The sequence below is a fragment of the Choristoneura fumiferana genome, chromosome Z (genome assembly GCF_025370935.1).
Source record: "Choristoneura fumiferana chromosome Z, NRCan_CFum_1, whole genome shotgun sequence".
In the NCBI taxonomy this organism is placed as follows: Eukaryota; Metazoa; Arthropoda; class Insecta; order Lepidoptera; family Tortricidae; genus Choristoneura; species Choristoneura fumiferana.
The window spans coordinates 30,819,825-30,841,426 of NC_133472.1; the positions used below are offsets into that span (position 1 = coordinate 30,819,825).

General features: G+C 36.9%; 1 protein-coding gene across 2 annotated transcripts in view; it reads left to right on the forward strand.

The window, feature by feature from the left end:
• LOC141434114 (discoidin domain-containing receptor 2-like) overlaps window positions 1-21,602 on the forward strand; it is a 316,685-nt gene that overhangs the window by 183,630 nt on the left and 111,453 nt on the right. Inside the window, exons 1-10 of one of the 2 annotated variants that reach the window (XM_074096411.1) lie at window positions 281-360; window positions 879-990; window positions 2,755-2,986; window positions 3,579-3,726; window positions 3,941-4,129; window positions 4,204-4,337; window positions 4,444-4,651; window positions 9,741-10,059; window positions 10,418-10,521; window positions 16,626-16,720. In XM_074096411.1, coding sequence (XP_073952512.1) covers window positions 351-360; window positions 879-990; window positions 2,755-2,986; window positions 3,579-3,726; window positions 3,941-4,129; window positions 4,204-4,337; window positions 4,444-4,651; window positions 9,741-10,059; window positions 10,418-10,521; window positions 16,626-16,720 — 1,551 coding nt within the window. In that variant the 5' untranslated portion in view covers window positions 281-350. Of the gene's footprint in view, window positions 1-280; window positions 361-878; window positions 991-2,754; window positions 2,987-3,578; window positions 3,727-3,940; window positions 4,130-4,203; window positions 4,338-4,443; window positions 4,652-9,740; window positions 10,060-10,417; window positions 10,522-16,625; window positions 16,721-21,602 lie in introns of those variants that run through there. The other variant, XM_074096403.1, reaches the window with a different exon arrangement.

Genomic DNA, 21,602 nt, shown 5'->3' on the forward strand with positions numbered 1-21,602 from the left:
AGGTCACTAGTAGGTATCTTGGAGAAATCAACTTCATTTGACATTTTGAATGTTCCCTTTTAGTTAACGGAAATAATAAATTGCACGTATTATACATAGACATAAGTGACCCCACCTACACCATTTTTTTAAGAATTAATATTCCAAATTGCGATATCCTATAGGTAAAACAAAAACATGAATTAGAAAAATTGCTTTTTTTTTTCTAGTTTTGTGCTTAGCTGTAGTTTTTATTCTTTAAAATAATTTATGCATTTCGTATATTATGTGTTGTTATTAGGTGCATCCTTTTTTGGTTCATACTACAACATCAGTGGCACCCCCTGGCGAGCTAATACCATAACCTGAGAATGGTCTCAGGTAAGGGTCACAGTAAGCGTCACAATGAATTTCCTCGTCGGGCAATGCGATGTGACTGTGACATTTTATGTGAAAATGTTTCAAAGTGGGTCACTGTTGAAGTGATTCGATAGTACTAACCATTTACAGAAAACCGTTAATAAATGTCCATGGTTCTAAAATGTATTCGCCAAAAGCTAATAAGTATTTTAATAACGTCTCAGAAGTGCCAACTATCGCTAAATTATCGTAAACTGTATGACGGGCTTCGCTTATCGCCACGCGCACTAAGTTTCGTGGTACCAGGCACACAGTCTTCCCAACCGCGTACGCGGGCGTGCGAGCGCTTTCCTTCTGGAAAGCGCTTCGATTGTATAATTTGGGTGTTTGCGTGTTATTTTCTGTTTTATACAGTTAATAATTGTTTAAAATGATTGTTTTTATGGGTAAAAATATTTAGCGGCCACCAAAACCTCTGAGCTTTATATTTTTACAACTCTCGGAGAACCGATTTTAGTTAAGGTGTCTTTTTGTTTTAGCCGAGCTTGGCACGTGCGAGGCGCCGCTGGGGATGGAGAGCGGAATGATCGCCAACGAGTCTCTCTCTTCGAGCTCCAATTACGATCAGAGTGTCTCTCCCCTCAGTTCCAGGTACAGGTCATGCCTATAATTAGTAATGACAAGCATAGCACAACTGCAAGATTAATAAATAATTATGGCGGTCGGAGTATGGACGGTCCTACAAATAATGCAAATACCAAATAAATTTATTTAAACCATTTGAAATACAAGAATTTAAGAAAAACAACCATATAAAACTTAACTATACACTAACTACCTAACTTAAAAACTTAATACCTACTAAATTAAATCTAAAAAAGGCCCCCGTGGCATGTTGCCCAAGAGGCTGGCAGCATTCCCTCGTTGAATGGCGATTATGGCAATTCGTTGAGAGAGATAGCGGCCAGCCCTTTGGTCTCCAGTAGCGTCGACCAGGCGCTTTTGCACTTCTTTAATAAAATTTTGTGCGCCGGGACCCCAAGGACCCAGGGTCTCAAATCCGACAGCAACGAAATTATATGCTGAACCGAGACCCTGGTATTTTAACGTTTTCCTGCCCTTGGCCGCTTCATATTAATTATACACGATAATATGATTACTATTTCATTATTAAATAAACTTTTTTCAGCATCAAATATCAGTAATAATGAAATGAGACAACCTCACTGAAAAACGATATGTCTACTTTTTTCATTATGTATGTAAATTTCAAAAGGTTTTTTATTCATTCAGCCGTTTCAAAAGTTCAGTATACAAAACAGTAACAATTATTTAAACCAATGAACTTACTGACTAGCCAAAGCAAATATTTTTTTCAAACACAATACGTTATAAATTAACTTTCGCCAGTTTAGCGAACCATCCCTGAAATGTACTAATACATTTTTAAAAACATCGTCATAATTACGTATTTACTCGTAACTAGGCATTGTTAAACAACAATGGAGCGTCATGATACGGCCAAGTTGTAACAATTATTGTGAATCCCGCTGCCGCAGCGAGTAAAACACTCACTCGCGCTCAGCTCAAACAATTAGCAGGGGTCTCACATTCGAGGTGCAGCCCGCATAAGCCCGACGAGACAACAGAGCGGGAACTCGGCGCTCGTTTGAGAAATTCACTAACAGAAAATTAAATTTTCATATGAATTCGGAGTTGAGCGTGATCCTAAAAAGCCTTTCCGGGCCCGGCTCCCTAAAGATAGCAAGATGTAAGTACGGCCGGATGCCGAAACGTTATCATCTGAAACACTTTACATAGGGTCAGAGGCGATTTAGCAAATGCTACGTTAATTCAGCGTTTAGCTTGCTTTGTTCTCACTACTGATGAGATTGCACTCAAGATAGGTATTCAAATTAAACGGCCGGTAGACCGAGCCCCAGGCCTCGCCTCTCTTGACAAATGTAATACTGGAGCATTCGGAATATTTGCTTGAACCATAACACTAATTTTATATCCTCTGCACGATTACTTTAGCCCAAGCAGTTATAGTTGTAGTAGTAAATAACCACCTACTTCATTTGTCCCGTCTTTTGCATCTTGCGTCATAGCCTTGTGTGTTTATGTAGGTAACTAATTACAACTGTCAGTTTCCACTCGTAACACTGCTAGATTCAAATGAATTAATTAGAAAGTCCGAACAATGAAACATTAAAATGGTTCGGACTTTCTAATTAAATTTATTTCTTACAAATATTGCCTAGAGGACTATGTAGGATGAAGCAGATGAAAATTCAAATAATCTAGCGGGTCCAAAGGTTCTTTCTGTACTATAAAGCGTCCTTCGTTCTTTATCACACTGTTTATTTTTACCTTATACTTGAACACAACATCAAGTGTTATATATCCCTACAGGATAAGGACAGAGTTGCGTGGCGGCGCGTGGTGCCCAAACGGCCTGATCACGCCGCACAGTCGCGAGTACCTCGAGATTGACCTCGTAGACGAGTACCTGGTCACCGGCACCGAGTCTCAGGGCCGCTTCGCCAACTCTGTCGGCGTCGAGTTCGTCGAGAGCTACTCCGTCGAATACTACCGCCGCTCGCTCAACCGCTGGGTGAAATATAAAGATTTCAACGGAAGTAGAGTTAGTAGCTTTTTTATCTCTGAAATTCAAATTAAATTTGAGTAATCAACCAATCCGAGAATAAATTTCAAAATTAGATGTTAAAATCAATACATAGCTCTAGAGTCCAATAAAAATTAATTTCATTTGCATCACGCAAACTGGCAAAGTTGATAATGATAATATTTAGTGAAGTTTTGAAGCGACCAGATAAAAAAACATTCAAATCATAAATTGCATAAATTTATTAAGGCCGAATTTTGCCTTTGATGTTATCTTATCACGAGCTTTCAGGGCAAGGCAGTTCAAATATGCTTGTGAAGATTTATTCCGAGACTGAATTGAATATCAGCTCAATAACATGGCAAAATAGCTAAAATGGGAACACAAGATTACGAGTAAATGGGAAAGTTTTTAAGCTCGGCTTGCTAAGACACCGCGCTCAACTTACATGAAATTAGTCCCTCTGCGGAGAGAAACTTTACACTAGCTGGCACTGCCTAACGACACGCGAGCTTTACATCCCTAATATTAAATAATGGGACAAGTAATGTAATGGCTCACACTACGTAATACAGAGCGTTAGTTTTTCTAATCCTTCTATTTTTTACAGTTGATACCTGGAAACGTCAACACCTACACGCCCCGGAAGACGACTCTGGAAGCTCCATTCGTAGCATCCAAAGTTCGTTTTTTTCCATATGCAGCCCATCCAAGGACTGCATGTATGCGAGTTGAGCTCTACGGCTGTCTATGGAAACGTAGGTACAACAGATGTACGGTGAATAATGCTAGCGATGATCCAGGGGCCCCTTGCTAAGCGATAATGCCCTAGCGAATTTCACCTCAATTGAAATGTATTAATGCTATGCACATTTTAATCTATAAATGTACTTAATTATATATTTATATATGTATGCTCAGCGAACTACTACCGCCTGGCGGTGGTAATTAATGGCATCTGTATTTCTGCAGAAAATCTAGTTGCCTATTCCGCGCCAAAGGGTGGAGACATGCAGGCCATGACAGGGGGGGCGCGGTTCGAAGACCTGGCGTACGACGGAGTGATGCGCGACGGAAGACTCTTGGACGGCCTAGGCCAGATGACTGACTCATTGCTTGGTCCCAACGATTTTGAACAACCAGACCCTCTTGATACGCAGGGTATAATTATATTCTTTTTTACCACTGAGGTAGTTACGATGTTTTGAAATTAAATCCTAATAATATATTTGTAGGTACTCGTTGGGTTGGCTGGAACAAATCAATGCAAGTGGACGATGAAGTTGAACTCACATTCAATTTCAGCAGCACGAGGCTTTTCTATTATGTCGATATTCACACAAATAACATGTTTACCAAGGACGTACAGGTAATTATTGCGGATATAAAACAAATACTCTGTTTTTGATTATTGATGAACGGAAACCGATATGGGTGTAAGGCGAGGATGAAAGTGTTTTTCTTTTGTTTGTCAGTTATTCAAGGAGGCGGAAGTGTATTTTTCGCTGGAGGGCGAGCGCTGGCAGGAGGAGTCTGCGACGCACGAGCCGCGCCAGGACCGCGTGTCCGAGCACGCGCGCGTGGTGCGCGTGCCGCTCCAGAACCGCACAGCCAGGCATCTCATGATGCGCCTCAAATTCCAACATGAGTGGATCCTCATCAGCGAAATCACCTTCAAATCCAGTAAGTCTAATTCCTCTTTTCTCTACTTTCTAATTTATATATGCTCTGAAATCTACAAACACGCCAATAAATTATTTAATCTCCAACATCGCAGATTTAATTCCTTTACTTTCGAATAAATAAATCAGTCCAAACGGCAGATAATTTGTTTGTATTTCATTCACAACTCATTTTACGTCGTCCTAATCAACGTTCCATTCCCGGGGATAAACATCGTCTGAATCCAAAACAGTTTACTAAATCAAATGTTTTATACAAACAAATAAATCGGGCAAATAATTTGGGTGCGAAAAAAGTGAGCAGGAAGATTCATAAGCACGATTGGGTGATTTTTCGCGCGAACAAAAAGAGGGCCGGCCCGGAGGGCACAGGACGTTCAGGCACGCTAATAGATCCATTACTCCTCATCGGGCTTCCCTTATCTGTTCCGAGCACTCGCGAGCCTCCGGCTATTTCACAAATTTTATCTTTCTCTAATTAATCCACAGCTCTTTTGAGAGAATCGCATCTTAAGTGATAAATCGCCACCCGCTAAGCGAAGAACTTGTAATTAAAGCAAATCTTTGATCTGGATTATTTTGTTCCTCCAATTACAACCGGAAAGGCCTTGGCACGTTGCTGTGGTGATCGGGCGCCTACCGCATTAGCTGATGGCCTACGAGGATTCAGGTAGTCGCGAGTTGCCTTTGATGATACCCCGTTTATTAGCGTTGTTAACTCAACCTTAAACCAACCACTGTCTAATTTTAATAAGTAATGACAACGATCAACGAATATAAAGGTACCAATGACCATAAATTATAAAATTATTTATCTTTTTAATATACTAGTTAGGTATCAACGGGTAAAATGTGTTTATTTTTTATTAGAACTTTATTTATTTAAAACCTCGAAAAGAAGTAAATCCGACTGCTAGAGTATCAGAGGTTAAGCTGTGTTGAACTTTAGCCCGCCCGCCGGGGGCGTTGACCCGTCTTGCCAAGCATTCGCTAGGCTTAACTGATCATCTGAGACTACATGTAAGCTATCTTCTTAAAACTCTCCATCGTTTTCAAATAAAATGCTAGAGCCATTACCGATAGAATAGAGCTGATTTGATATTGCAACCGTTTATCTTTTTAAATAACGTATTTCTAGCTGATAAATCAGTCCAATATTTCTAAACATTTATTACTGCGCCAGCAAACAAGTCAAAATATTATTCCCTAAAATATTACGTAGAATATTATATTATAATGTGACGCACAACGTACACTATTTGTGACGTTCCGCGGTAAAAGGTACCTTATGGCGGTTTTTAGTTTCGGAGATATTAAATGTTTCGTAAAAGTGGCTTAAAAATACCGTTATATTTGATTGTAACGAAAGGATTTTGTTTATCTATGCGAAAATAATTATGTTGATTGTTACATTAGAACTAAATTCTGTGATTTTGCATGAAAATATTAAAAAATAATAATTTTGATTTCTATTTTTTGCTTTTCTTCTTTATTTTCTTTAGGAATTGTTTTCACACAAATACAGACATTTAAAAATCATGACTTCCTACTGCGACAAAATGCAGAAAATAAAGCAAAACATGATTTCCTTGAAATAAGTCAGCGATCATATTAATTGGTCTATATACAAGTTTTGATTTGCAATTATAGAACTTGTATTATATATTTTGATGGACAGAAGCCCAATAAATCATATTTTATAGTCCACTATGTAACTTAAATCGGCAACATAGTTTTTGATGTAACTAAACTTAAATAGTCTGTTTCCTGAAATAGCACATTTTCCAATACATTTTTCAAAAAATGATAACTTCGTAACTATAATACTTAGGACAATGATCTTTTTTGATATCGATAGCTTAGCAATTGCAGATTATTAGAACGCCCGTAACTCCATACCGACCACAAGGTACCTTTGACCGCGGAACGTCACATTTTACTTTTATAAAGTCCCTTTTACACAGCAATAATTAAAGTCTACTTAGTCAGAGGCTTTGGATGGGAGCACCCTTTTACTCTCGGGGGCTTAACTTTTTTGTTATACACCGCACTCTTTCAAAATACAAGCTTTTCTACTGAAGTGTACCCAGAATATGACTTAGTTTCAACTACTTGCTTAGCACGAAGTGCTTGTTTATGTCATACTTGTATTGTACTAAATACTTAGTTACATACCAGTCCATGTCTGGCCGCTATAAAAAAGGTTACGAGAATAAAAGGTAACGCACGATATTCTCACTCATTTTTACTTCATTTGTGCTAAATACGGCCTTCTGAAGGCTCGCTGGTAGATTTGATTGTCAGTACATCAACCATTGTTCCTTGGTTAACGTGTTGCCAAACAAATTTACAAAATGATTAAGTACTAATTTTGAAAATTACCATAAGGAAGTAAGTTTTTCGACATGACTGTAATCTGTATGTACCTATTTAAATAGGGTCTCCTTCGAAATGCATGATACCGTTTGTCCTAAAATCAAATGCCATAACGCGTTTGCCATAAACGTTTTTGACATAACATTCATTAGTCATAATGACTGTTTGCTATAATTGTATTACGTCCTAATGATCATAATCCATAATATTACATTACCTAGTGCTTAAAATCCCTAATACGTTCTGTACCAATATAGTAAGACATAAAACTTACGAGTCATTATATAGAAAACCATAATATTAAATGCCATAATAGAGCAGGCGTCGGCAATCTGCAGCTTGCGAGCGGGAAAAGTAGGTTAGGTAGGTTAGGTTAGAACTCCGCCTCCTACAGAAACGAAACGCTGCCACAAAAGTAGGTAGGTTAGGTTGAAACTGCGACCCTACAGTAACGAACTGGGTCTTGTTCGTAATCCATAACATAACTATTATTGACAAGTAGGATTATTATTATGACAATCAATATTAGGACATAGATGATTATGACAACGAGTATTATTAGGATATGTGACAATTAGGACAAGTGATCATTAGGACTTAAGAAAATAGCGCAAATAAGCATTAGGATATTCAAGATTAGGATTCACGTTATTATACACACACATACACACACACACACACACACACACACACACACACACACACACACACACACACACACACACACACACACACACACACACACACTCACACACACTATACACTACGTTCTCGCCGCACAACTTGTTCGTTTAGCTGTCTACTTTTTATTTCATCAATTTTGTTAAAACTTAGTGTTTTAATCAAATAAATTGTTTGTACCCCGAATCAGGTTTCCACGTGACTGGCTTACCCTAGTGTGGAACCATCGAAAACCCTACTTGTAATTTGTTTTTGCTTTTAATAAACCATTTGTATTTATAAGATCATTGTAACCAAAGTTATTATGGAATTTACAAGTAGGAGAAATTAATGATCATTAGGATTTAAAAATTGTGCAAATAAGCATTAGGATATTTAATATTAGGATTAACAATATTATGGCATTTACTTTAGGACAAACGTAATTATGGCAAAAGATCATTATGACCAAAGTTACGTAATTTAAAATTAGGACAATCGATATTATGCATTCCAATATAGACCCGTTTAAATAATTCTAGTAACTTATCATTTGTTTATTATTTGATTGTTTTAATCTATATTTAAGTATTCTTTGTGTCCATTTTGTTGTATTTGTATTTGTGCGTTATAATGATCGCAGTTGGTCGAAATAAATGGAATTGATTTGAATTATGAGTCTGGTTGTGATGGCAAATGAATTGTGGAACTCATAATAACCTAAACAAGACGGACATAAGAAAATTACCAATACCTAAACTTATCTTCTGAAATGGGATCAGCGGTACTGAAATGAATTGTCATTATTCCGGAAAAAATCCTTCACACTCCCGACTTCTTTTTCATAGTGGACTAAGTTAGAAATGTACTTGACAATACTTACAATTAAGAATTAGCACGGTATAAAACGACTCTTGGCACCTTCTGAAAACCTGACTGCTATTATATGGCAACTGGCACCCCGCCATCCCCGCTCACCTCAGATAAAGTTTAGACCTAGTTTCGAAATAGTTAGCGAGGTTAAAACCTGTTCTAGATATGCTAAATATTCATTCCCCTTTTTGTTATGTTATATATATATTGGAGTGCGCGTTGTTCGAGAAACAGATTCGTTTTCGAAGTTTATTAATTAAGTACCTACTGTTAACCACTAGAAGTATCTTAAAAGCAGTTAAAAATTGACAGCATTATACACATGCATTTAAGTTGTTATTATACTGTATTCTACAAATTGTATGTGTGTGTTAATATAATCACTTTATTGTACATAAACACAAAAATAATATTAAAAAAAAACAACAAAACAAAAAGAGTACAAAGGCGAACTTATCCCGCGTAGCGTATTGCCGTTTTATAAGAAAAGTAAGTACATTAAAAGTTTTAAATAAAAGTAAAATGATTAAGCCTCATAGTTTATGTATAGGAACTAGATTTAATAATAATCAGTCTCACAGCAAACACCGCAACTCACGGTGTTTGTCGCCCCAACAGTTCCGGCGTCGCGGCCGGGCCCGGCTAAGCTCCAACGATTGTAGCCCAACAATTAGTTCTGCGCTCGACACCTATTCATTTCTCCGCATTGTCTTAGTCTAAGGCGGAGGCGGTGTTTTCCTTCTTGCAATACGTTTAGTTGTCAGCGGGCTTTCCGGACTAAAAATAGATGCGTTAGTTAAGCCTTGGAGTAATGATAGGACAACGGTGTACCCAATTACGTAAATAAATGTGTAAACTTTTAGAAGGTTAAGTTAAGAGAGCAAAATTACTATGGAAGTCATGTTTTTGAAACTTAGTGTTTATAGTTGTCTTTTTGTATTTAATGTATGAAAAACGACGACGGTATGCTTACATAAATAGTTGTAATTGTGACCACAAAAACGTGCACTCGAAGCTAAAAAGCTTTCTCATCTTAATTTTGTATTACCTAAGTATATATTATTTTAGAACTGAACTCCAAACTACTATTTACCAATTGCTCACGACAGCCGATACCTCCACGGTTACTACGACAGTTATTATTCTCGACCCACGCCATTTAATTCAAAATTATTCCACAGTACCGACGGTGGTGAACGCGTCTGCTGAGTTCCTCGACGAATACTATCGCACGGATCTGCCTCCATCATCTCGGAAAAAGCGTAACTCTTCGCTGCGCGTGTCAGTTGGGCTGGCTTGTGGAGCCCTAGTGGGGGGTGGGGTCTTCATCGCAGCCGCAGCAGTCCTGGTAGCCAAGCGCACTAGACGCAGGATTCCAGCCATGCTGAAGAAACCTTTCTGTCCGTCGCTGAGGAACGGGAATTCGAACGGCAGAAACAACCGGAGAGCTCCACGGCTGGCGTTAGCGCTGGCGAATTGCCCACCAATACATATGCTAAGGTATTATAATGACATCTTAATAATTTATCGTGATTTTATTAACTGTTTAAGCTATAGTAGCCTATATATATAGATGTATATGTAGTACAGTCGAGGATTTGAGCGCGGACTCGCACCGTATCGCAACTAAACGTCTTTCTAAATTTATACGTGAAATTACATTTGGCATTATACTCGTATTATGGACCTTTTCAGCTCAGCGAAAAGGCATAAGGAAATCGCCATACACAAACAAAACAATTCAACGGTGTGTGTGTAGTTTCTAATCCGCATTGGGCCCTGTACAAAACAGTAGGACGTATAAAAAACGGAGATAATTAATGATTTTTGCCATCATAAAATATTTTTTTCTGCTTAGACCTTCAGTAGTCGATGAAGATTATCGAGAACCGTACAACATCTGGAGGGAGACTCTCGGCCGCCGAGACAAGCACGATGCGCAGGACCAGAACGAATATAACGGTGAGACCATTTCAGAACATTGTAATATATTTTATTTATTTGATAACATTTGTGAATTTTGATATTATCTAATTTTTTTCTCCATACTAGACGCAATATCAACAAAAAGTGCAAATGTACTAAATCCCCGCAAGCATTTCAATATTCTTATATGTAACAAGATCAAACGATATCGTTATTAAAAAGGACTAACCAAGAACTGTAATAATGTTGGTAAATGTTTAATCCACATAAAAGGGTCTGACCCTAATTGTAAACAGTAGCTCCTAGAAATGAACAAAGCGTATTTTTTATTTCATAAACAAGGGTTGCACCCCGCGTTATTTTAACCAACTGTCACAGTGAAGTGTTTTTTCGCATTGCTACTTGAAAATTATACACGTACCGTTTAGGTAACTCACATATCCTAAACGCTATATCAATAGAATTTATGAAAAGTGTAAACAAAGACGCCATTAACCCGACCACAAACATCTGTTCAGTAAATCGATTAATTTATTAATTGAATAGATCAAAGTATTTTTGTCTATTTTATTATTTCGATACTTGATTTAATTCCAAAGACTGTTTATTCAATTATAAAAGCAGTAAAGTAACTATATTTTAATTTTTAGGTAAGTAAATAAAAATCGCTTATTCAATCGAGCATTAATCAATTTTTAAAATGTAAAATTTTCCACTATCTCTACGCTAATCTATGCTACTACAGATAACACACACGTTTCATTCAAGAAATTACGTCAGATTTTGACGAAGATTTTTCAATGAAAGTTAAATATTAAATCAAGCGAATTTCGGCGAAAAAAGTGATTAGACGTTTTTTTTATTTTTTGGACACTACACTGCGCGTGGTCCGACATGCACATGCACGGTTTTTTTATGTATAAAAAAATAAAAATTATTGAATCAAGTGCGTACTTTAGAAAACATTGAAATTTCTACAGTAAATCTCGGTTTCGATTCGAGTTAATCCTATTTATTTTTTCACTAATCGACCAGGGAGCGCTATAAACTTAAAAAAAACCTAACACAGTACTAACCACAACACAATATGATAATATTACGTTGCTTTTAAAAAAGTCAGTCGTAAAGCTTAAATGATAACTTTTATAAGTTTGAAAGAAAGAAAGAAAGAAAAAATTATTTACTAATACGGAAGACACACAAATACCTACAATAAAATTTATACAATTACACACAAATAAACCAAAAATAAATATACATGAAAACACATGAGATAAAAATAAATTTGCAGTCCTACTCCGTGTTTTCCACGACTAGCGCTAGTTAGCTCGCCCGCGACACTCGACTCGCCTCTCGACTGCACTCATGGGTTTTTGAGTGCACTCGCCCCTAGATCGTTACTTTGCCTAGCTACTTGGCCGCTCTTACCTTCCGTGAGGTTGTTAATGGAAACGGAATGTCCTAATGATCTTTGAAAGGCCACCTTATTTATGACTATGTTTCGTGACCGCCCCAGTTAGTACATATCGCTAATGACTACATATAACTGTTTATTTTAGGTTTCCAACGTTTTCATGTCGCTGTTTAAATTTTGTACCTGATTTAATCAGGCACTTAAATAATCAGCGTTACATTTAACGACGCAGTGAAAGCTAACATGTAAAAATAAACAGTTTCAAATCATACAGAGATTTCGACGCAAGAAACCATCTAAAGTACTATCAATGGAAAAATCAATTGTGTAAACAAAGCAATTTTTCACGATTACTCCGTAGTTACTTACATTTTGAACGCCAATCCCGATCATATTCACATCTCAATGAGCTCACCACTGTTTTTAACAATCATTTTATCATTAAATAATCGTGTAAATATGTTTATTTTATAGAATTAATTGGAAGACGAAAATCCGTTATATTTGTCAAATTGACATGATAATTTTTTTTCTCACCGAAGTTGGTCTATGGTCGGTCTAGTCTCTGGAAATTTAGTGCTGTACCAACAAATAAATTATTTGACTGAACCAACCTTACCTACCGATAATTATGGCTGGCTCTGCAAATTAATTTATTCGTAGATATATTATTTGTATTAAGTTACACTATTTAATGAAGGTTTATAAAGGTTTCTAATCCTATCCTACTATCTACTTCCTACTAATCCTACTAATATTATAAATGTGAAAGTTTGTGAGTGAGTGAATATGTTTGTTACTTCTTCACGCTGAAACAGCTGGACGGATTGGATGAAATTTGGCGAAAAGTTAGATAACCTGGATTAAACATAGGATACTTTTTATCCCGATATTCCATGGGATAGGGATAAAATCTTGAAATAACAACGCTCAGCTTAGAGTCATGAAAATTGGTATGTAGATAGTTTGACATCGTGAATAAAACATAGCCTACTTTTATTTCGATATTCCACGAGATAGGGATAAAATTTCGAACTAATAACCGCTGGGCTTAGAGTCATGAAATTTGACCATGATTGTTTTAAATGTACCTAATGTCAATGAAACCAACGATTTAATTTTCGGGAATTCCCACATCAATTTTTTAAAATCCCGGTATTTCAGCTGCTGGACCTAATGATTTTCGTGTGCGAAGCCACGGGTAAACACTAGTTGGACGATAAAATAGTATTTTAGTAGAAATTATGTAGATTTCTATTTACTAGTATCATATTTACTGTGGAGTCCATTGTTGGACCAAAAAATCATTTGAATCACTTCCTGTGTCTACTCTCAATTCCTGTCCTATGTAAATTTAAAAATGCCTCTTCTAAATTATATCGACAATACAAACTGAGACATGGATGCACAGAAAACCAGAAAAAGAGACCAGCGCTGGGAATCGAACCTAGGTCCTCAGCAATCCGTACTGCGTACTATAACCCTACACCCCGTTGGACAGGAGTCAAGATACAAATTTCTCCTATGCACACATATCTCAGGTTGCCTTTTTCTACTACGCTACTTAAGCAGCAAAAAATCTAAATTAATCCATATTTTAACAGACCCTTTCAATTCTAAAATACTCCGTCATAAACTTGGGGAAATATACGTCAAAAAATATAAGTGGATATACATGTTTCACCATTTTAAAAATTCTACCTTAAAGGGGTATAAAGGGGAGTGTAATTTTGTATGGAAAAAACGATAGGTATATTTGAAGATATAATTCTAAAACTTCGTGAAAATGCTATTAAACATTTTAAGTTAAAAGGGACATGGAAACATTATGAATGACTCTTGAACAGGACTAAGAGAATACGTGATTCGCCATTTTAAAAAATTAAACTTAGGGAAAACATTAAATAATGAAATATGAGTAAATTCAAAATAATTATTTACTGCTGATTGAAGTATCTTAAAGAGCTTTCACATCACTAGAGCCAACGTCAGTCAGTCAGTCAGCCAGTCGTCAGTCAAGTGTCAATGTCAGTCACCACATTTGTTTACACAATTGATTTTTCCATTGAATAGTACCATAGTTACCTTAAATTCACTAGCTTTTGCCCGCGACTTCGTCCGCGTGGAATAGTAACTTTGGGAAGTATTTAATTTATTTAGAATACCTATTCTGCCAATAATAGTACACAGAAACTTCTACGGTTTACTGAAAATAACCTATTTTAATACATTGCTATACATATAAACTAATGACTGTAGCTTTTGATTGCCTTGACTTAGAGGTTTGATTTTTTCACAGCTTTCGGGACTATTGACCTGAGTTTAGGGGTGCCCAAATCCCATGTTTCATAAAGTTCCATCGATTTATCTTCGACAATGACGATCTTCCATATAAACTTTAATCCCCTATTTCACCCCCTCGCAGGAAGAATTTAAAAAACGTGCGAACAAATAATATCTATTTATCTCTTATCACCTGCCGAAATGGCAAGTTTAATAATGATTCATCGATTTATCTTCGATAATGAGACGACCTACCATATAAACTTTCATCCCCTATTTCATCCCCTCACAGGTCGATTATTCAAAAAAGCTTAAACAAATATCGACTTATTTCTTATTAAGTACATCAGCCAAATAAGTGGTCTATCAATTTTTAAACAAGTTCCTATCAAATGAATATGTCGCTAAAGTCGACTTTCAGTTGACAGATACGTCTATTGGCATTATTGCTTTATGACATGCAAACGATTATCAACCTTAGGGTGGTAGACAACATATTTGCTGATTGTACCTAAATGCAAAGTTTCATGGTTTTAGCTTCGACAGCGACGAACTCCCACCATATAAACTTTCATCCCCTTAAAGCCTCTTTTTCGCGATAAAAGATAACCTATCTTCTTTCCCAAGGTCTATTCTATCTCTGTACCAAACTTCATCAAAATCGGTTCAGCTGTTTAGGCGTGAAAGCGTAACAGACAGACAGACAGAGTTACTTTCGCATTTATAATATTATAGTATTATAGTATATATAGTATATTATAGTATATAGTATGGATTGCACTACGTAAACAGAGATTAACTTTGTTCACAAATTACGTTTATTCTGTGTTGCTTTGCTTCTCCAAAGTAGAGTTAATTAAAGCGGAATTGTTTGCACATGTTATGTAAGTAGCTAGGCATTTGTTCAGCATTTTTCACTGTAAATAATACCTAGAAGCTCAGACATTAGGACCTTAGTAGAAAACTAAGATAGAGGGCCGAGCGAGCTCGTTACGACGGCGGACGTCCGGTCGGAAGGGCAGCCATTGTTCAGGCGCCATATTGAAAAGATGATGCTCCCTCAGAGCAGGATAATGGCGCTGTCGGGCTGGCCTGCTATCTTCGACGGATGGGGATACATTGTTAGAGGAAATAGCGAACATGTTACCGTATCGATAGATCTGCATTCTGCTAGTCCTTTGAAGAGCGTTGTCGAATAAAAATGAGCTTCCTTTACAGGTATTGCATAGTTGCAGCAAAGTCTCCGGATTATAGTTAAACATAAAACAGTTCTTTCAATTTGGGTATTACGAACATAGTAGTCACTAGACTGGGAAGCTTAGATGTTATAGCCGTAGACGCTAGACTTACAGAATGTAGAACCAAAAGGTGACACTCGTTCCCGGCCCGGATAATACCGACTTGGAAATACCGACCCAGTTTTTCGTGTACACGCCCATAGTAACTGAAATGAGTTTCTATGGGCGTGTACACGGAAAACAGGGTCGATATTTCCATGTCGGTATTATCCGGGCCGGGAAAGAGTGTCACTCGAACCAAAAACCTTTTCTTATTGGTTGTGCTAAGAGCTACCTTCATACCAAATTTCAAGTTACTAAGACAAACGGAAGTTCCGTATGGGTTTTTCGGTTACGGTAAGTATGGAAACACCTTTTTAATGGTTGTATCTTTTGATGATTTTGATGTGAAATTTGATTTTTTCGCTGTTTCAAGGGGTAGCAGATCTGAGTAATTGATATCAATTTTAATCTTGATACCTCCATGTGTTCCTGAAAAAAAGAGCCTTGACAGACGGCCAGACAGACAGACTGACAAACGAGCAGGTGGGTCTCCCTTTTTTTACTATTGAGATAAAGAACCCCAAAAAGTAACTATCAGACGGAATTCTTTGACAAAAGAACACCTCGCAATATTTTATGTATTTGCGGAATCTTCTTGATCCTTGAAAATACCCAATCAAGGCTAACTTCTCCAATCTTACTAAATCTCCCAGGCTTTTCTATACCCGCGAGTGTCAAAACTTTTACGGTTTCCCATAGACTAGGTTTAATTAAATGCCACAAATCCAAGGTGATCCACGTCTCTGCCTTATAAATATTCTCTTGAAGAACACTTACAATGTACCTGGCGCACAAACCTACCTACTTTTTATTAATGATTTTTAGTAACGATATATAACGATAATGACGAGTTGTCGGATTATTTATGATACTACTGCTAATGATACTACTTACGAAATAAACCCATTGCGTAATTTTGTATTGACTCTGTAAGCAAATTTATATAAAATAAGGCAATAAATATCTTGAAGCCTAACCTTTCGCAGTACAACAGTTATTATAGATTATAAAATAGTGCAAGACGTCTTTAGGGTCTTGTTTGGGGTTTCCGCAGGTAGTTTTTATTTAATGCCACCTTTCCTATTAATTGATTTCTTTTACAGAAATCTGCGAAGACCCAGAATTCCCCCGCCCATACATGATGAAACGCCCAGATCCGCACGAAACCTTCTACGCTGCCACTGACATCATACACCATGTAAGTTTAACGAAATAAGGATTGCCCATCAATCAATCTTCTTCTTCTCTTTTAAGATATGGCTGTTCTGTCCTAATTAATAGGACAATTTCGCGAGTGTCAAGGTAAACTCTCTTTGAGAGGGACGTTGTACGGTGATTGCAGTTTTTGCAACTTGATAGTAAAATTCCAGAAACCACGTGGAGACAACTTGCGCATTAAAAAATGTCAGACACGAGAGCAATATAGAATTTTGTGATCACTGTTCACTGTTAAGGTTAATCGCGGCATAAATTAATAAATTATAATTATTTAAATTAATATTACCAGCGAAACCATGAAACTCGCTGGACTCGCCGCAATTTAAGTAAGTAACGTAGTACCGAGTTAAAGTGCAAGTGTAAATTATCAAACAGAAAACGAGAAACTAGTCCATTTCCTGTACTTCGATATTATGTACCTTCGAATTTGAAATCGTGAAGCGCAAAATGTTTATGTGAACTTTAAATAACATATAGTGTCACGAATATTTAACTTACCTAACTACGAGTACTAGGTTTAATACCATTTTTGTAAGCAAGTCTTTTATAGAAACGGGATGTGCGAGGAGGACGTTTTATAGAATGAAGCTCATAATTATTATACTCCGCGCATTGTAATTATATGTAGCAGCTTAGCTTTCATTTCAAAGGCAAGAAAATTACGTAGAAATATATAATTACGTAGAAAAGATAGGTAGACACAGTGACATGTGTCGTTAAGTTGAAACACGATTCCGAAGCCGGTTATGCAAAAAGAACGGCTAGCCTGGCTGGACCCCCGCGATCGAGAGGTGCCGGCAAAGATTCAATATCGACAAAGGCCCTTCTTCTACTGGAAGTTCAATTTGCATAATATTGAACCTTACGGTATCGGTATTCCATATTTCATATTGGATGGATATTTTTATTCAATCAAACAATCAGTGTACGTGCATTTTCTGTTTTAAATTAAGGCGAAATTTTCAATCACTCAGATGCCGCTTTGTATAGTACCTAAGTATGCTGTAACCTGTAACCTAAGTATGAAATATATTGAAATATGTAAAGTACATAGGTATAAGTAGGTATTTTGCTGCAAATTTATTGTTTAGTTTTTGAGTAAAAAGCTTGCATAAAATATCAACATATTTACCTTTAAAGTAAAGGTGTTAACGATGGATACAATGTGTAGTTCCAACATCGCTCACATTGTGCTATACTAATTCGGCGGTGGACCCTCTCGTTGTGTGATTTCCCTCGAGGACATCGCATTGTGACGCCACGGGGAGTCGCAAACCGACTCATCGTCAATTTGTAATGTACCGTTATTTAACACGTTAATTTTTAGGGTTCCTTAGCCAAAATGGCAAAAACGGAACCCACGGAAATAGTTTCGCCATGTCTGTCTGTCTGTCCGTCCGCGGCTTTGCTCAGGGACTATCAATGCTAGAAAGCTGTAATTTTGCACGAATATTTAATATGTAAACTAGGCGAACAAAATGGTACACTAAAAAAATTAAAAAAAATTTTTTTAGAGTACCTCCCATAGACGTAAATTGGGGTGATTTTTTTTTCTCATCCAACCTTATAGTGTGGGGTATCATTGGATAGGCCTTTTAAAACCATTAGGGGGCTGCTAAAACAATTTTTCGATTCCAGCGTACCCCCCCCCCCCCTTCTAAAATCTAAACCGGTGGGTGGAAAAATTTGAAAAAATCAGGATGGTAGTAAGTATATCAAACTTACAAGGAAAACTATAACGGTTAAGTTTTCTTGAGAATTGTTAGTAGTTTAAGAGTAAATAGCAGCCTAAGGTGTAAAATATACCTAAACTTGGAAAATTCCGTACAAGATACGAAATCCTTAGAAAAATATCACAAAATTTTTCGTAATGGCTACCGAACCCTATTTCGGGCGTGTCCGACACGCTCTTGGCCGGTTTTTTGTTTCGTGCAATTTTTCATATTAAAAGTGTATGAATGACGAGCTTTATTACCCGACTGCCCGAAGGAGGGTTATGTTTTTCGAGCGTATGTATGTATGTAAGTATGTCCATTTCTTTGGTCCTCGCTGCAGCCTAAACGGCTGGACGGATTGAAACATATAAGGTATCATTGGATTCGTCATAACTGTCGGAGTGACATAGGGTATATAATATTTCAATATGGCGTCTGCGAAAAAAATATGGCGAAGGAATAAAAAAAAATATTTTATATTGTAACAATATGGGAATCAAATGAAAGCTAATAATTAGCCCATTCTCAATATATACGGGTTATAATACTTTTAATGTACTATTTTCACAGAAATATCAAAAAGTGTAAAATAAAAAACATTAAATTTAAAAAATCAAAAAATCTGACTGCCTTAAAAACTAAAAGGAAGAAAATAAGTCTAGTGGTCTAGAACTCAAATACAAATTCAAATAAATATTCAGTAAATAGGCCGCAATGGGCACTTTTACACGTCATTTTTTAAACTACCAGCGCTTTCTGAAAGACCATCATTGCCAAGAAGAATGCGCCGCAAGAAACTTGGCAGAAAGTCATTTTTTCAGCATAAAATAATTACAAATAAAATACTTAAAAACCACAGTATACAATTAAATAAAAAAAAAAAAAAAAAAAAAAACAGGGATGTATGGGGTCCCTTAGTTACAAAACTAAACACTAACTATTATCTACGTTCAGTGGAAGTGTAGTCTGCTTCCACCGTCATAAATTAAAATAATAATAATAATAATTTAATTCTGAAATTTACATTTCAGGTCAAGTAACCATTAAGCTTTTGGATTCCGAAGGCAAGCTCACGTCTGCCGCCCCCAAAGTTAGCTCACACGAACTCATGTCATGCTCTGAAAGCAGAGCGGTACCGAGGGCATGGTATTGCTTCCGTTCCCATAAGCTCTATGGGATCATCTCTGAACTCTGTCAAGAAGCTCATTTAAGATTCAATAGTCGGGACCCATTCAAATCGTAACCAGCTTAAAAAATCTTGGTAATGGGTCCCGACTGTTGAACCTTAAATGAGCTCCTTGATCTGTAGACCACTAGACTTATTTTCTTCCTTTTAGTTTTTAAGGCAGTCGGGTTTTTTTATTTATGCCGTTCGTTTACTTTTTTTGGATAAATTATACTTGCATTGAAGTGCATTTTTTATTTATTAGAACCTAATCTGGTTGAAATGGAATGGGTCTTCAGACAGAAAACGGGCATTGGGGTGTATGATTGGCATTTGAGGCATTATCGTTGTATTTAGTATATATACACTGCACTGAACACGATAATGAAGGCTGGTGAAAAGGGCAGGTATAATATTAGATAAGCTTCAAGGCGGCCGTCGTCAGTGCGTTATATTTATACTGACAGAATCAGGCACCGGATGTCAATGCTAATGTGTTTTGAACATATTCATATAGCCACAAGAGCTTAGCCATAAACAAACAACAAAATTGAAAAAGTGTTATGGTTCGAACTAAATCTCAGATAGAATGGGATCATTTCCTAACAAAGGGGGTGATAAAATGTGTTATTCAAAATGAAAAATAATTTAAATTTGCTACAAAAATAACGGCGCTGTGTAAGGCTGAGGCCGCACTACGGCTAAACCGCCGCGGTTTTTAACCGCTTGAATTAATTTACTTGATTCACAAAGCCACGCGGTTAAAAACCGCGTCAGTTTAGCTATAGTGCGGCCTGGGCCTAACACCTGTTTAAATATGGTCACGCCCACCTTCGATGTCCTATAGAAATTTGTCACTACAAATAATTGATAAAAAAATTATTGTAGTCTGGTTTGACCAATGCATGGGATCTCAAGCAGAGGGGCGTGGGTTCAAATGAAAATTACATTTTAATTTTACCACAGTTTTTAAGATGAAGTATCACACCATCTACTCAACATCTTCGGAGCAATTTAATGGTGTGTGTGAAGTCCTCAATCTGCTCTGACTCCGTATTGGTACTACAGGACAAGCTCTCTTATCACAAGAGGAGGCCTGTATGTATCTAGCAGTGTGATATAGGTATAGCCGAAGATGAAACCCTAACATTTACAGTATACTACCACTACTACCACTACTAGCTTTCGCCCGCGGCTTTTCCCGCGTGGAATTCGTTCATGGCGTGCTATTCCCTCGGGAACTGTGCATTTGTCCGGGATAAAAAGCATAAACCTTATAAATGTTCATGCCAAAAATCACGGCGATCCGTCGCTCTGTTTCAACGTGAAAGAAGGACAAACATACAAACAAACACACAAACTTTCGCATTTATAATATTAGTATGGATTTAGTTATACACTGACTACCTACAGAACAAAGAGTAGAATGTACTCGTATAGCATCAAAATATTGGATTGATAGAAAAAGCTATTAGGTATAATATGAAACGCAATAATACTTCGTGAGATAACCAAAGTTAAAGTTATCCTCTTCAAAAGCATTGCAAGGCTTTGGCCGTTGAAACTACAATGGATAAGTAAAGGGTTGTTAACAGCTTTGTGGCAAGTGACGTCCGTCAGATCTAATCATTCATTTTACAATGTCTGATGTCACCGAATGTACGAATATAATACTATTATAGATGGAGAACATTGTTAAAGTAAATTTTGTTTCATGGATGTGTTACTTAAGTTTGTAGCAGTTTTGCCAATTAGTAAAAAATAGATAAGAAATTTTGTTGTCATTAGAATCAAACCAACACAACTTCGGAAATGTATAGGAACAACTTGTTTATATTTACTGAATCAAACTGCTAAAAAACTCTAGCCTACTATTAACTGAGTTGTTAGAGTTGGTCCGAATCATATCTTCAGAATCGCCCAACATAGAATCTTTTCGCTGTCGGTATAAAATCCCAATCCATTGCTGGGTGGAACCTAGT